This window comes from Trichoderma gamsii, assembly GCF_001481775.2.
Source record: "Trichoderma gamsii strain T6085 chromosome Unknown Scaffold_20.2, whole genome shotgun sequence".
NCBI lineage: Eukaryota > Fungi > Ascomycota > Sordariomycetes > Hypocreales > Hypocreaceae > Trichoderma > Trichoderma gamsii.
The window spans coordinates 237,322-250,840 of record NW_020171357.1 but is presented as its reverse complement, the minus strand read 5'-3'; the positions used below and the strand labels follow the sequence as shown (position 1 = coordinate 250,840).

At 47.5% G+C, this 13,519-nt stretch overlaps 5 protein-coding genes across 5 annotated transcripts; 3 read left to right on the top strand and 2 right to left on the bottom strand.

The window, feature by feature from the left end:
• Positions 1-493: 493 nt before the first annotated feature.
• Positions 494-2,958, bottom strand: TGAM01_v206080 (hypothetical protein; the record flags this gene model as incomplete). The annotated part of the gene is made up of 3 exons (XM_018802669.1): positions 494-2,293; positions 2,352-2,645; positions 2,737-2,958. The coding sequence occupies 3 exons, from the start codon at positions 2,956-2,958 to the stop codon at positions 494-496; spliced, it is 2,316 nt and encodes a 771-aa protein (XP_018664176.1).
• A 1,081-nt stretch (positions 2,959-4,039) lies between these two features.
• On the top strand, positions 4,040-5,130 carry TGAM01_v206079 (sorbitol utilization protein SOU2; the record flags this gene model as incomplete). The annotated part of the gene is made up of 3 exons (XM_024549793.1): positions 4,040-4,286; positions 4,378-4,963; positions 5,016-5,130. 3 exons carry the CDS (start codon positions 4,040-4,042, stop codon positions 5,128-5,130), a joined length of 948 nt encoding a protein of 315 aa, XP_024405455.1.
• A 551-nt stretch (positions 5,131-5,681) lies between these two features.
• TGAM01_v206078 (hypothetical protein) lies at positions 5,682-6,866 on the top strand (the record flags this gene model as incomplete). Its single annotated transcript, XM_018802671.1, has 3 exons — positions 5,682-5,690; positions 5,744-6,319; positions 6,384-6,866. 3 exons carry the CDS (start codon positions 5,682-5,684, stop codon positions 6,864-6,866), a joined length of 1,068 nt encoding a protein of 355 aa, XP_018664178.1.
• A 505-nt stretch (positions 6,867-7,371) lies between these two features.
• TGAM01_v206077 (hypothetical protein) lies at positions 7,372-9,400 on the bottom strand (the record flags this gene model as incomplete). Its single annotated transcript, XM_018802672.1, has 3 exons — positions 7,372-8,982; positions 9,053-9,132; positions 9,190-9,400. The coding sequence occupies 3 exons, from the start codon at positions 9,398-9,400 to the stop codon at positions 7,372-7,374; spliced, it is 1,902 nt and encodes a 633-aa protein (XP_018664179.1).
• Positions 9,401-9,707: 307 nt separating this feature from the next.
• On the top strand, positions 9,708-10,738 carry TGAM01_v206076 (hypothetical protein; the record flags this gene model as incomplete). Its single annotated transcript, XM_024549792.1, has 4 exons — positions 9,708-9,896; positions 10,103-10,397; positions 10,451-10,668; positions 10,736-10,738. The coding sequence occupies 4 exons, from the start codon at positions 9,708-9,710 to the stop codon at positions 10,736-10,738; spliced, it is 705 nt and encodes a 234-aa protein (XP_024405454.1).
• Positions 10,739-13,519: the final 2,781 nt, after the last annotated feature.

The window sequence follows — 13,519 nt, the reverse complement described above, 5'->3', positions numbered from 1 at the left end:
AACATGTTCTTTTTCGCTAATAATATGATTTTGCAAAGGAAATCCCGCTATGAAGTTCACAAGAACTCTTTCATCTGTCCTTGCAGCTATTTCTCGAATACTTTGTAAGAAGGATATAGCTCAAGAACTTATCAAGGGAGATCCATCGAAAGGTCATAATGGTTCCATCGCCTTGCGATAAGCAAGATGGTAACTAGATATCTCGAATAATAACTCTATTTCGCGTTACTTGGTGCTTCCAGCGATGATACAAGTGACTTTTACGATTTGAAAGTGAGCGCTGGTGTACAACGACACATAGAGCTATGTTACGCCACTACTGCGTCGGGGACGATCAGACGATCAGACCATCGAACCGATACACTTGCCCAAAAGCTCATTGACCCAATAGTGAATATGTAATCTATACAACTGTACCCGATCCTTGTCTCCCCCAAGATGAAAGCAAAGATGCACCGTTAGAACTCTTCTTTAAGGATGGTTTTCTCTGCTGTCAATGTTCACAAAAGTTCCAGGTGTTGCGCTGCAGCTCTTCATCCATATCATCTTTTTTCGCAGATCTTTCTTCCATCAGGTCCAACCGGATGCTTTTGGCTTCATTCAAGCTGATTGGAAGCCCTGTATCTTTAAGAATGGTATGGGCCAACTCGTTTGGTAGTCTTTGAGCAAGAGCCTCTTCGGCACCAGATTCACGAGACCACCACTCTCGTTGCTGTGGCGGCACAATGGCAGTGGAAATAACAGGAATCGCCGGATCCACAAGGAAGAGAGCCAGGATCTTGCGGTGGCCCGGTCGAGTTGGGTCATTAAGATGAAATGGAGATACACGGTGTTGCAGGAGATTCGGAAAGAACACAGCTCGAGTATCGGCATCTCCTGTGGAGGGGCTGTTCGTGGTGAGAACGCCGCCAATGTTTTGTAAAGTGTCGCGGTAGGCATTTGGGATAGCAAATGTGCGCTCGATCGGAAAATGTTGGCTTTGTTCGTAATCGAGATTGATTATTAGCTCTTCGCGATCGGCAGGCGTACGAAAGTCAAGATGACAGTCGGTGATATTTTCGGAGTCGTAGTAGAAAAGTGCGGTTGCGCAGATACGCTCATTTAACATTCCCTCTGTATGCCACGCTCCGCCTTCAAACTCAGTAGGGTCATTGTTGACCAAAATATCCTCATAATCAGGGAGATTCAAGGACAAAGATCGTCTCGGGCTTGACGAAGTATCAGAGTCCGATGAAGAAGACGAAGAAGCCTCAGAGGTGCCTGGCTTATACGAGGATCCTTCCAAATCTGGGTCGCTGGCCTTCTCTTTGAGAGGATTCATATACCAATCAGCAAGCTCTTTAGACACTTCGAATTTGTAGTCAGGGTCTTCGGGAGTAAGATGAACATTAGCCAGCTTGACGATGACTTGGATTCGAGGTGCTCCGTTGAAGAAACCGCTGGATTTGACGTCGGATGCCTTTACCCGAACATGGCTATCGCCGTTCGGCACGGGTTCTGGCAGATCGAGCTTGTGCGTTTCACTCATCCACTCCATATCACGCTTGAAGCGTTCAGACTCCCGATACTCTACAGTATAACTTTCATTGTCTTCGCGCCGTGGCTCGCCTTCGTCAAGTGGACGATTCCACGGATTGCAGTTGTGATGTTGCCCACAAATTTCAGGCGTTGTGCACTCCTCGCGTGCCTGGTTTGTTTTCAAGCGCTGAGTTTCAAACTCTGTAGGCCATCGGTATATGACATCCCATGCCGGTAAAGACTTCTCGATGAAGCGTTCAATGATGGGGTACAGGCTTGCGTGGTCCACTGGATGCAAGTTGTTGATATAGCTGTCGATTTTGGCAGATTGGCCATCAAGAGCAACATCGCATGGCAGCCATTGAAATCTGCGTGAAAGAGAAGGCATAGATAGCTCATAAGGCGTTGAATGCATGGCCCGGTCAGGATTAGCTATTTCGATTGGCTTTGGAGCCGGTAGAATAGTTCCAACCCCACAATAGCTCAAAGCGTTGGTAACATTAATCCTCTTGTCAAGCAGCACGGGAGTGCGGCCATAGATGAATGGCCACAGAGATGGGTGTACCAGATCGAGGACCTTACTGTTAGTGCCCGGATGCCAGTCCTTTTCCTCATCAGGAACGTTTTCAAGCTTTGCAGCTTCCAAGCGAAGAGCGTTTCTCAAGCTCTCGGGAACTAGGCTCTCGGATTTGATGACACAAGAAGAATAGTCAAATATGGGAATAAGACCAGTCTTTGTAAATAAATCCGCTTTAATTCGCAATTCGTTGATGCACTGATATTTTTCAAGTCATTTGGGTATTCCCTTCTTATTGCGGATGGTTCAGACTTACGGCGTCAGCCATAGCAGGAGTGAAATCTGCGTAATTTCGATATTCTTTCCAATTCATTTGCAGCGCCTCTTGTTTCCATTTTTCGGCAATCTGAGGGTTGAAAACCTTTTCCCACCACTGAGCTTTGTTTGTTATTTCCTCTACAAACTTCAACATACAAACTTCTCGGATCAGAAGTGTTGCAGCCTTCCAGTCGTACCCTTCAGCACCAATTAAGACCGGGAATCTCTGGTCACGGGGCGGCATATAACGCAAAGGAAGACCCAAGCCAGGAATTTTGAGATGTGACAATTCCTATAGTCATCGTTAACACACATCGAGTAATGCCAAATGAGGAACAGAGTGTTCGGAAAGACTCCAAATAAGAAAACGAGATAATAATTACCTTATTGCGATCGTTCATTTCCTTTACAGCATCTTCAATGGCTTCGTCAATGAGCAAGTCAAGAGCCTGGTCAAGTGAAGCATCTTGCTCATCATGGCTGTGACCGGGCTCACGGAACCATCGTCGAGCATCCCAGACGCGAGGTCTTTTATTCTGTGACTTGACCCACTCTTTGAAGCCATTGATTTTCTCTTTAGAAAGCCCAAGTTCCGCGTCTTCCATTATGATTGATACTGTATGTTGTTGTGAAGTGTTGTAAAGTATATTATGTTGTTGTAATGAGTTGCTGAAACTGGGAGCGTATAGCCAGGGGCTAGGCAGCAGGAAGACTTTAATAGCGAACAAACTAAGCTACTTGTGGCTTTAGCTATCGCCTGCCTAGAATACGAGCCAGTCTCACGACCCGAGGTTTCGGGTCAGGCACGAAACTACCTGTGAAGGCTATATATAGCATGCTTCATCACTGCGAACCCTCGAAAACCAGTTCCGTTATGCATATGTTTGCTTGTCTTCTTCTTTTTTTCCCCATCCGATACTACGAAACCTGTTTGCCAGAAACGAAGCCTTTTTCAGGCAACACAAAACAGGCTACTGTTCTACCCCGCACTTTGTTTTCTCTTGACCTCTGGCTACCCTTTTCTCCGGATTACTGACTTTGGATGGTATTTTGCGTGGCACACAGTAAATATGTGAAGGAATGAGCGGCGTAACATCTTCTGTTTTCCATTATGTTCCTTGTCTTCCTCGTACTAATCAGCAGACACAGGCAGCAATACCTACCTGCCTACCTCATAGCAGGGGGACGCTGCATACTGTACAGCATTCTGGTGAAGACTCTCGCGTTTGTTCATGCGTTCCTAGCATATGCCCCGATAGACTTTGCAGGTTATAAAAAAGCTGAGCAGCCCATGTCGTCAGTCTTCCGTTTCTGAGCTGTAACGTTGTCAACGAACTCGGCTATTACACCCGATTTGCAGCCCCCAAGTTGGGGGTGGGGGTCACACTTGGACAATGCGCATCCGCCTACGCGATCATATTATCATTTATATGTGAAACTAGCCACAATGTGCATTGCATCTATTTACTAATAATTGAAGAATAGCACATTGTCAAGACCATTTCGATGCGAAGTCGGAAGAGTGATGGGGTAACTAATTGGCCGGCTACTCCACATTTTGTATTAGGCGCGCTTGAGTAGTAGAAAGCATGATTTAATAATAACTCATCGAAGTATTTCAATCGACCTTCCATCGACGCCGTTTCCCTTTTGACAGTAATTCTCACTCTACCACCATCGCTTAAAATGGCTGAAAGCATGCAAAACGGCGTCTTCCGGCGTAACAACACGACAGCCCCTGCGGATAATGGGGTCATGTCTCTCTTCTCCCTAAAGGGCAAGACGGCAATCATTTCAGGCGCAGGAGGGGGAATCGGTCTCGCTGCAGCCAAAGCATTCGCCGAGGCGGGTGCTAATGTGGCGATCTGGTATAATACGAATCAAGAGGCTATTGAAAGGGCAGCGGGAATTGAGAAAGCGTTCAACATCAAATGTAACAAAGATGAGCCCTAAACAAGCCCCTTCCTCTTGTTGCATAGGCTCAAGGTATCTATCTCTCTTGTACTAATCATGTTGCTGAGCAGGCAGAGCGTATCAAGTCAACGTAACGTCTTGCGACGAAGTAGAAGCAGCGATGGAGAAGACTATCCAAGAATTTGACGGCCGCCTTGATGTGTTTGTCGCCAACTCGGGCGCTTCGTGGGGCGATGAAACATTCATTGACGCAGATATTCAGAGATACCACAATCTCATGAAGATCAATGTTGACGGAGTGGTCTATTGCGCACGTGCTGCTGGCAAACACTTTCGGAGACAAAAGAAGGAGGGAACAACTCTAGATGGATCGCAGCTGAGTAACTTTTCTAGTGGTAGCTTCATTGCCACCGCCAGTATGTCCGGACATATTGTCAATATTCCTCGGCGCCAGGCAGCGTACAATGCTTCCAAAGCGCATATTATCCACTTTTGTAAGTTAGCCCACGCAAGAACTCATCTCCAAAGACAGGATTCTCTGACGCTCAGTTATCCTGGCAAAGGCAAATCGCTTTCTATCGAGTGGCTCGGATTTGCCAGAGTAAACAGCGTCTCTCCGGGGTTCGTTAACACCGGCTTGTCTGGCTCTGTGGCTGAAGAAGTTATGGATTCCATTAAAGATAAAATTCCTATGGGGTGAGCAAACACCCAAAGTCATACTATATGGAAACTTTGTTAACTTTTCTAGACGTTTTGGCGAGACGGTGGAGATGCAGGGAATCTACCTATATCTAGCTTCTGATGCCTCTTCTTATGCAACTGGGGCTGATTTTATCGTTGACGGTGGCTACACTGCTCCGTAACATGATGTATCAGACGCCGAGTGTAAACCCGATCCTAACATCGCAGGCTATATGTAGTTAAGTATATCTTTTGCTTACAAGCTGGCTTATTGTGTCTTGTGCTCCTTCAAAATAGCCACTCCATCACCAATAAAGTCTTTCCAAACTTTTTAGCATAATCCAACAATGAAACTTATTGGATTCCAAGTTGCAGAAAGGTCAAAGTCTTAGCCCCGCAAACAAAGAAAATGTGCCCCGCGGCTTGTGAAGTGCCCCGCGACTTATGATCCCTGCCCCGCAAAGAGAACAAGACGGCAAAGAGTAGGTACTACCTAGGTAGCTAGATAAATATTAGACATGGATAATAGTTGCTGAAAGTTGCAAGGTAATAATCCTGACATTTCAGGTATGATTATCTACCTATAGATAGGAGGTAAGCATGCCGCTTCCTGTTTATTTGGATAGCTTATAAATCTAATGAGGAACTGCGAAATAAGTTCACAAAAGCCGCGTCCATTCTCTGACAAGGAGAACAATAGCCCAGAAGTTATAAGAATATACTACAAGTCATAATGAGCAACGTGCGTATATCTCGCCTCTTGTCAACCAACCCAGCGCTCTAACATCTTCCTAGAGGAGCGCGACTCTCGCCGACTTTAACACTGGCGCTTCCGTACCGGATACGGAAGCAAATGGACCCAATGGACAAAGTATTACAGAATGGAGACGGAAGCGTGACATTGATCTGTCGCAGCAGATCCGTGTCGTCAGGCTGGTCCATATGCGATATCAGCACCCCGACCTAAAGAGTATCAGCACGTTTCTTCATGACTTTGGCATGCGTGCTGTGCAGGAGACTGAAAATCGTGTGTGGTTCCGGGGATATGGAGTCGACCAGTACGTCTACTACGCACAGAAGGGACCGAAGAAGTTTCTTGGCGGGACATTTGAGGTGGAAACATTTGATGACCTGGTCAAGGTCTCTAAATTGAACGGCGCCGGTGCCATTGAGTCGTTGGATGATGCACCCGGGGGTGGTTCCTTGGTTACCGCCTTCGACCCGGAGGGGCTCCCTATCAATTTCATCCATGGCCAGGAGCCTGCGAAAACAGGCAAGATGCCGGAGAGACTTGTTGTCAATTTTGAGGCCGACAAGCCGCGCAGGCGAAGATTCCAGCGCTTTGACGAAGGCCCGGCCGCGGTCCACAAGGTTGGAACACATCCCTATAAACTAATCTTCGACTGGATGCCCGCTAATGGGGACAACAAAACAGCTTGGTCACTACGGCCTCTGTGTGCAGAATTTTGCTGAGCAACTCGATTGGTATACTCGTAATTTCAATTTCGTGCCTACCGATCTGCTCTATGCCCGAGATGAGAACAACGTCGATCAGAATATTGCAGTCTTCGCACACATTGATAGAGGCAATGACTATGTAGACCACCACACCATCTTTCTAAGTAAAGCGCAAACATCACACGTTCATCACTGCTCATTCGAGATTCACGATTTTGATACGCAGCAGCTGGGACATCAATGGCTGGCGGGGAAAGGATACAAGAGTGTGTGGGGCGTCGGCCGCCATATCTTGGGGAGCCAGATTTTTGACTACTGGTGGGACATAGCGGGCAATATGATTGAGCATTACGCGGACGGAGATCTAGTCAACCAAGATACGCCCATTGGGCATTTGCCTGCAGGCAACGAGAGTCTGGCGGTTTGGGGTCCCGAGGTGCCACAGGCGTTTCTAGACTAAGAGAGGCAGCGAGGAGGAGGATATCTTAGTTACATTGTCTTCTATTGCGTTCTCGTAGCATCTACTGTCATAATGAGGTGTTTTATCATCTTCCAGGTCTTATAAAAAGCATGTTTGCTGATTGTGCCAGATGTCTACTGTTTCTTGGAAGATGTATCTGGGCATATGCAACAGGTACTTGTCTTAAGTGTATTACCATAGACTTGATCTGGCTTGCCAACTACGGAATACAAAGCATTGATTATACTAACTTTTTGGCTTTTAAATAAATATCTGTATTGTTGAATAACTTCAGGATACTAATTAGGTCATCTTAAGATCTCTTTTGACTTGGAAAATATTTGTTTGCTAGCAAGTATACTATCTGGGAAATAGCAGAGGGGAACTTGGCAATACCTTTCAGAAGCCTATGAATTTAGGATCAATTCGGGCGCCCTAGCTCTGTGCAAAATAATATCTAGTAGCTATATACTAGATACTCAAATGAACAAGTTTACCCTCTAAACTATAGTGTCCCAGTGGCAACAAGCTTGCGAAGCATTTGAGCTGCGCAGGCCAGATCAGACCTTGTGTCGCAGGCCGCGAAAACAAACCGATCAGGACGTAGAATAACAAAAGTCTTGTTCCCTACTTCCTTGGACATGCGATGCGGATCATAGCCCTTGGGCTCGGGTCTTCCTTTACTTAGAATTGGGTCGTTGGCGAACTCTGCTGCGGTGGCGAGCCGGTAGATGTGTCGACATTTCGAGTCCCAAGGCATAGATTCAGTCTTGTTGATAAAGACTGTGGCTTCGCCATCCTTGAGGGCTCCGTCAGATAGATCTTCTAGGCCGCGTAGAACCATCTCCACCTTGTCAACATTCTCGAGGTGCTGTAGAATCACAACTATCTGAAAAAGCCCCTGTTTTTGAGGACCGAATATGATGTCGTCAGTGAAGGAGACCCTTTCATTTCGCGGCGTATTAGAAACTCGAACGGCGTAGACTTGGGGGAAATTCCCGCCGCCACCAAGCATATGTAAAAAGGCCATTCCCATTTGATCACGCCACTGATACCTGGTCATCCCATCTCTGCGATTTCCCAGCTGTAACCAGTGTTTCCAGCTTGGTACGAGCTGAATGAGCCAGAGGTACCAGTCACGTAGAAATATTCTGATCTTATTAGATTCCGTAACGTAATTTCCGTTCTCAACCGTGGAACGGAGCGACTTATCGAGTTGTTGCTTTCGCTCTGTATACCAGCCTTGGAGTAGGGTCCGGTAATCCAGAGTCCTCCTGCCTTTAGAAGAGACATTGGTCGCTATGCGCAGACGCCACACCAGCGAGACGGCATCGCGAAATGCCGACGCGATTCCTTGACCCCCAAAGGGAGGGAAAACGTGAGCAGCGTCTCCGCAGAGGACCACTCGGCCAAGAGACCATTTGTTGCAGCTTCTTGCCGAGAACCTGAATGGTCGACAACGAAGAACGTCGACGCAATCCAGCGGGTATACGATTTGTTTCGTTTGTAGCCCATAGCGACTACCTGGATGAGTTATATAGGGATAGACGACCTCCGCAATTTGGTCTGGCTTGGCCATCTCCACGGGGTCCTCACCAGGCCTCACCACAAACTCGAAACGCCAAAGTCTGTCGCTATCGAGACCGAAGCGGCCGCAAACGGCAGGCCGAACATGGTTGCACATGAAGCGGAAGTCGGTAGGAAAAAACTCATCGTAGACTTGCTGGGGCGTATAGCCCTTCTCCCAGAGGGGAAACTCGGGATGTGTCTCAGGCGTGGGCAGAGAAATCTTCCAATTGAGGGCAACCCATTCTTCCTCGTACGGCATTGCCATGGCTTGGTCCAGCGTGACGCCTTGGGGCTCCAAATACTGTTTGCGCGTGAAACCTGTCTTGCCATCGGCGCCGATGAGAAATTTGCCACGGACGGTACGACTTTGATTGGATTCATCGGTGTAGTTTGCATATACCCAATCTTCGTCCTCATGAATGGACGTGACGTGTGCTCCTAGATGGATTTTAGCTACACCAAGCGCCTTAATTTGCGATCTTAGGTGCTTTTCAATGCATGGTTGTTTGTGACACATGAAGCCTGGATGGCCAGTACCGCCCTCGGTCTATATGCTGTCTTTAGTCGACTTGCATCTAGGTCCAGGGTTAGAGAAATTCTGCGGATTTATCACGCACCGTACTGTAATCCATCGTCATGAAAGGTTTCTCGGTGAGGTCATGATGCTCCTTTCCGATAAATTTGAAATTGCGCATGCCTAGAGTCCCCGTGAGCAAGCTACTCGAAATCTAATGACAACAACTGGTAAACAAACACTGGCCAATCTCTGTGAATACTTTGTCGTATATCCCGCATGCCTGGAGGTAGCGGATTCCGTCCTCGTCAAGGGCGATACCACGTGGATCTGCATTCACATCGCTCTCTTTCTCGATAACAACATGGGGTATGGAGTACTGGCTCAAGAGGACTGACAGCATAGCGCCAGTTGGCCCGCAGCCACACACGATGATCTCGGTCATCTCCATGATAACTTTTTTTGTCATGGTCAGTTGTTTAGTGATTAGGAAACTCAACTCTCCGAGACCGCCCTGAAATATCTGAGTGTATACAGCATTTCATCTCTTCTGCCTTTGGCCACAATATTCGTTATGCGGGGACTTTGCGGGGCATGACGGAGAATTTTGTGGGTGAAATCGTGGGGAAAGATTCGCCGCAGAACCTAGATAAGACGGAGAACATCAAGCCCCCTTTCTTTTAGCCCCCAGTGACACCGACGAAATTAACAATAGCCGCGGGAAACAGCAACATTTTGTCCGTTTACTAAATTCCAAGATGCCAAGCTGGACTCACTTGATTCGTTTCAGGGCCGTTGAAGACGGCCATGTTCACCTTGGGCAGTTAGTTGATACTTCACGAGATGTTGGAATCGACTGTCTGAATGGCGTCGAAGTTAAAGCCTTCCTGATCAATGGAGATATTTTTAGCGGCACGGTGACTGATATTGTGCTTACCGTGGACCATGTAAGTCACAACTACTAGTACCATCAAGTCTATAAAAAGACTGACAAATGCCCCTGAAGTTACTGTCTCCAGTCAGCCGAGAGCAATGCAACTATATTAGGTGCCTCGGACTCAATTACAAAGATCATGCCGAGGTAAGTGTAGAAGAAGATGCAGATCTTTGCCACCGGTAACATTCACAAGCATACATACTGAATAATATTCAGGAAGGCGGTTTCCCGATTCCAGACGAACTCGAGGTCTTCACAAAGCCGCGAATGGCACTCACAGGTCCATTTCCGGCAGCCATTACCATTCCGAAATGTGCCCAGGATGGAACCAGCGACTATGAAGCCGAGCTGTGTGTTATAATTGGCAAAACCGGTCGAGATATCCCTGAGGAAAGGGCTCTGGAGTACGTCCTCGGATACACTGCGACAAACGATGTTTCAGCTAGAACGCTCCAGCTCGCGGCTAAACAGTGGTCATTCTCAAAGGGCCTTGATAATAGCTGCCCGATAGGTATGTTTTTGGACCAGTCATTGCCACATAGAAGGCTAATAATAACTTTGCAGGCCCAGTGCTTGTTTCTCCCTCGGCCATTGATGACCCACAATCCCTTGGCATCAAGGCCATTTACAACGGTCAAACGGTGCAGAACGGCAACACAAGAGACATGATATTTTCTGTCAAGAAGCAGATTTCTTACCTTTCCAGAGGAACAACATTGGAAGCAGGATCAGCCGTTCTGACCGGCACGCCGGCTGGAATCGGGTATTTTCGAAAGCCACGTGTGAGCTTGGAGAATGGAGGCAGAATTGATGTACAGATTGAGAAAATTGGAACTCTTGTGAATATAGTGAGATACAGTGCTATATAGAGCGAGGGAAGAATTAGCAAAGCACTGTGTGTATTCATGCAGCCTCTTGATTTGTTAAGGATATCCTACATATGCGACTAGCTAGTACCACAGTAGAATGCTCCATTTAGATAAATTATCTTTGTTGTTCTAATTTCCACATGGCGTTGTAACAAGTCTTCATTCGCCGTCTAAGTGTTTTGCTCTATATGCCGGAGTAACACTGCTAGAGAACTATGATTAGATGAAGCGTAGATAATGGTAGTGGCCTTCATTTCATGCATTTAAGGACAAAAGAGGTCATTGAATCAGACATCTCAAAGAGTAGCTATCACGGAAGCACAACCACCCTTGCTTTAGTTTTCTTCTAAAACCAAGTTCAAAAAAGATACATAGAGGCGCAAGAGGCGGCAGTTTCGTGATGCAGCGACCACCATTCTACTAAATCGTGGGGCACAAGTTGGGGCCCCGCAGCTTACACGGATCTATCTTTCCCACATCTGTGGGGTGTGAGTGATTGCCGAGAGCATTAAAATAGCAGAGTGGTTATCATAGTAGAGCTGAGATTATCCGCAGATTCCCAATAATTACTAGAGATGATAATTTTCTTTGTCAACAATGGAGCAAGCCGAACACGTTTCCAACCCCGCGCCCATGGCGGCTCTACCTGAGAGAGAGATCGAGGTCGACCTTGTGCCAGGAACAGAGGTCATGGCAAACATGGACGGAGTGAGCTTCTACCGCCACTCTAACAATCAAGATACAGTCGCCCTTATTCCGCAGCCGACAAACGATCCTCATGATCCACTTGTCAGTATAACACCAACTTTACCTTGCCTTCTTTTGAGTGTTTTGACAAAGGCCCTCTTATTTGGGCCCCTTTCCGAAAAAGAGACTTTGATAGATCGATTAGAAGCTAATTTGGATTCCAAGAATTGGACCACTTTGTGGAAAACCTTGGTGATTGTCAACCAAGGCATCTTCGTGATTGCAAGCGTCATTCCAACAATGTCCATTGCGCCATTGACACCGATATTCATGCAGCAGTGGCAAACGTCATTGGCTGATGTCGCTTTGTTGGTAAGGCGACACTTTTCCCTCGTCTATTCAGCCTTATTGCTACATCATTGCGCTTAAGGAATAGGGCAGCATTGTCTCAGCAAGTGTTGATCCCTTGCCCCTCCGGTACACACACTGGCGTTGGAATAGTGATGCTAAATCCCCCAAGACTGGGGTTACTGTCATTCTCCTAGGCTACTGCAACTTCATCATTGTCCCTTGTTGTGAGATATTGGGACGACGAACAACCCTTCTTGCCTGCGCGATACTAAATTTTGGCGCTTGTATCTGGCAAGCAACCGCAACATCATACGGTTCATTCCTAGCCGCGAGAATCCTCGCGGGGAGCGGGGCTTCCGCGAATGAGAGCGTCATGAACATCGTGGTCACCGATATTTATTTCCTCCACGAGCGCGGTAAATATGTCGGATCCTACTTGTGAGTTACGATTCCATCCAAGGCAAAGACTCCTACTCACCCATGATCCAAGCTGGTGTTACTTCATGGGTCTTTTTCTGGGACCCATCATATCAGGAGCTGTTGTAGAATATGTTTCTTTTCGAGTCTTCTTCTGGGCTTGTGCTGGCGCTCAGGGGCTGAACATCATTGGTCTTTTGTTATTCTTCCCTGAGACACGTCGCTTAAGAGAGCAGAGCTCTTTTCCGGGTGTCCCGATATCCGAAGAAGCCAACTTGGACAACGCCAAAATGGAAACGAGCTCAGGACATGCCGAATTCGTTTCCCCAGCACGGATGCAGAACCTCCAACCAGAAGTTATGGGGAGCGGAAGACCTAGTCGATCTCAGTTTGGAGTCTTTCAAAAGATCGACCGGGATGCCTGGCGATCAGTAGTGAGGCGTTTCTTCACCCCAGTGTACATCTTCTTCTTTCCCATCATCTTCTGGGCATCGATGTCAATGGGTTCAGCGGCGAATGCTCTCTTGGCGGTCAACATCTTGCAGTCTCCAGGCCTCGCTGCTCCGCCTTACAACTTCACACCGGCGCAAGTTGGATACGCCAATTTCGCACTCGTAGTCGGAGGGGTGTTCGGACTCGCCGTAGCTGGACCGTGGTCGGATTATGTCTCACGGAAAGCGACGAAGAGGAACAAGGGCATTCGTGAGCCAGAGATGCGGCTCGTGTCTCTGAGCCCATTCATTGCCTTTGCTATTGTTGGGTTAACTGTGAGAATACGCGCAGCAAGACCGTAGCTGATTGTAGGAAACTCGGCTGATCATAGCATGTGCAAAGGCGTTCGGCGTTGGCTTGCAAGAAAAATGGCCATGGCCTGCCATCATCATCATCGGCTTCGGGTTCATCGGCGTCCAGGTCGTCGCGATCCCTACCATCACCATCACGTACGCCATTGACTGCTATAGGCCAATATCGGGAGAAATCATGGCTATTGCTACTGTCTCCAAGAACAGCTTTGGAGTAAGTGGACTTTGTCTTCACGAAGTATCTTCTGAGCTACTGCTACATTATGCTTACAAGGCTACTCACAGTTCGGGATGACATATTTCGTGAATGACTGGGCCACCGCTGACGGCTTTGTACCGCCAGTTATGCTTCTTATGGCAATGACGGCTGGCTTTACACTGGTGGGAATGGTCGCGTTGATCTTCTATGGTAAGAGTTGTAGGCGCAGGACGCGGGATTCGAAGGTGCATTTGTTCTAGTCCATCTACTCGATTCGACCCTCCTGTGTTCGGCCCTATGCGCTGAG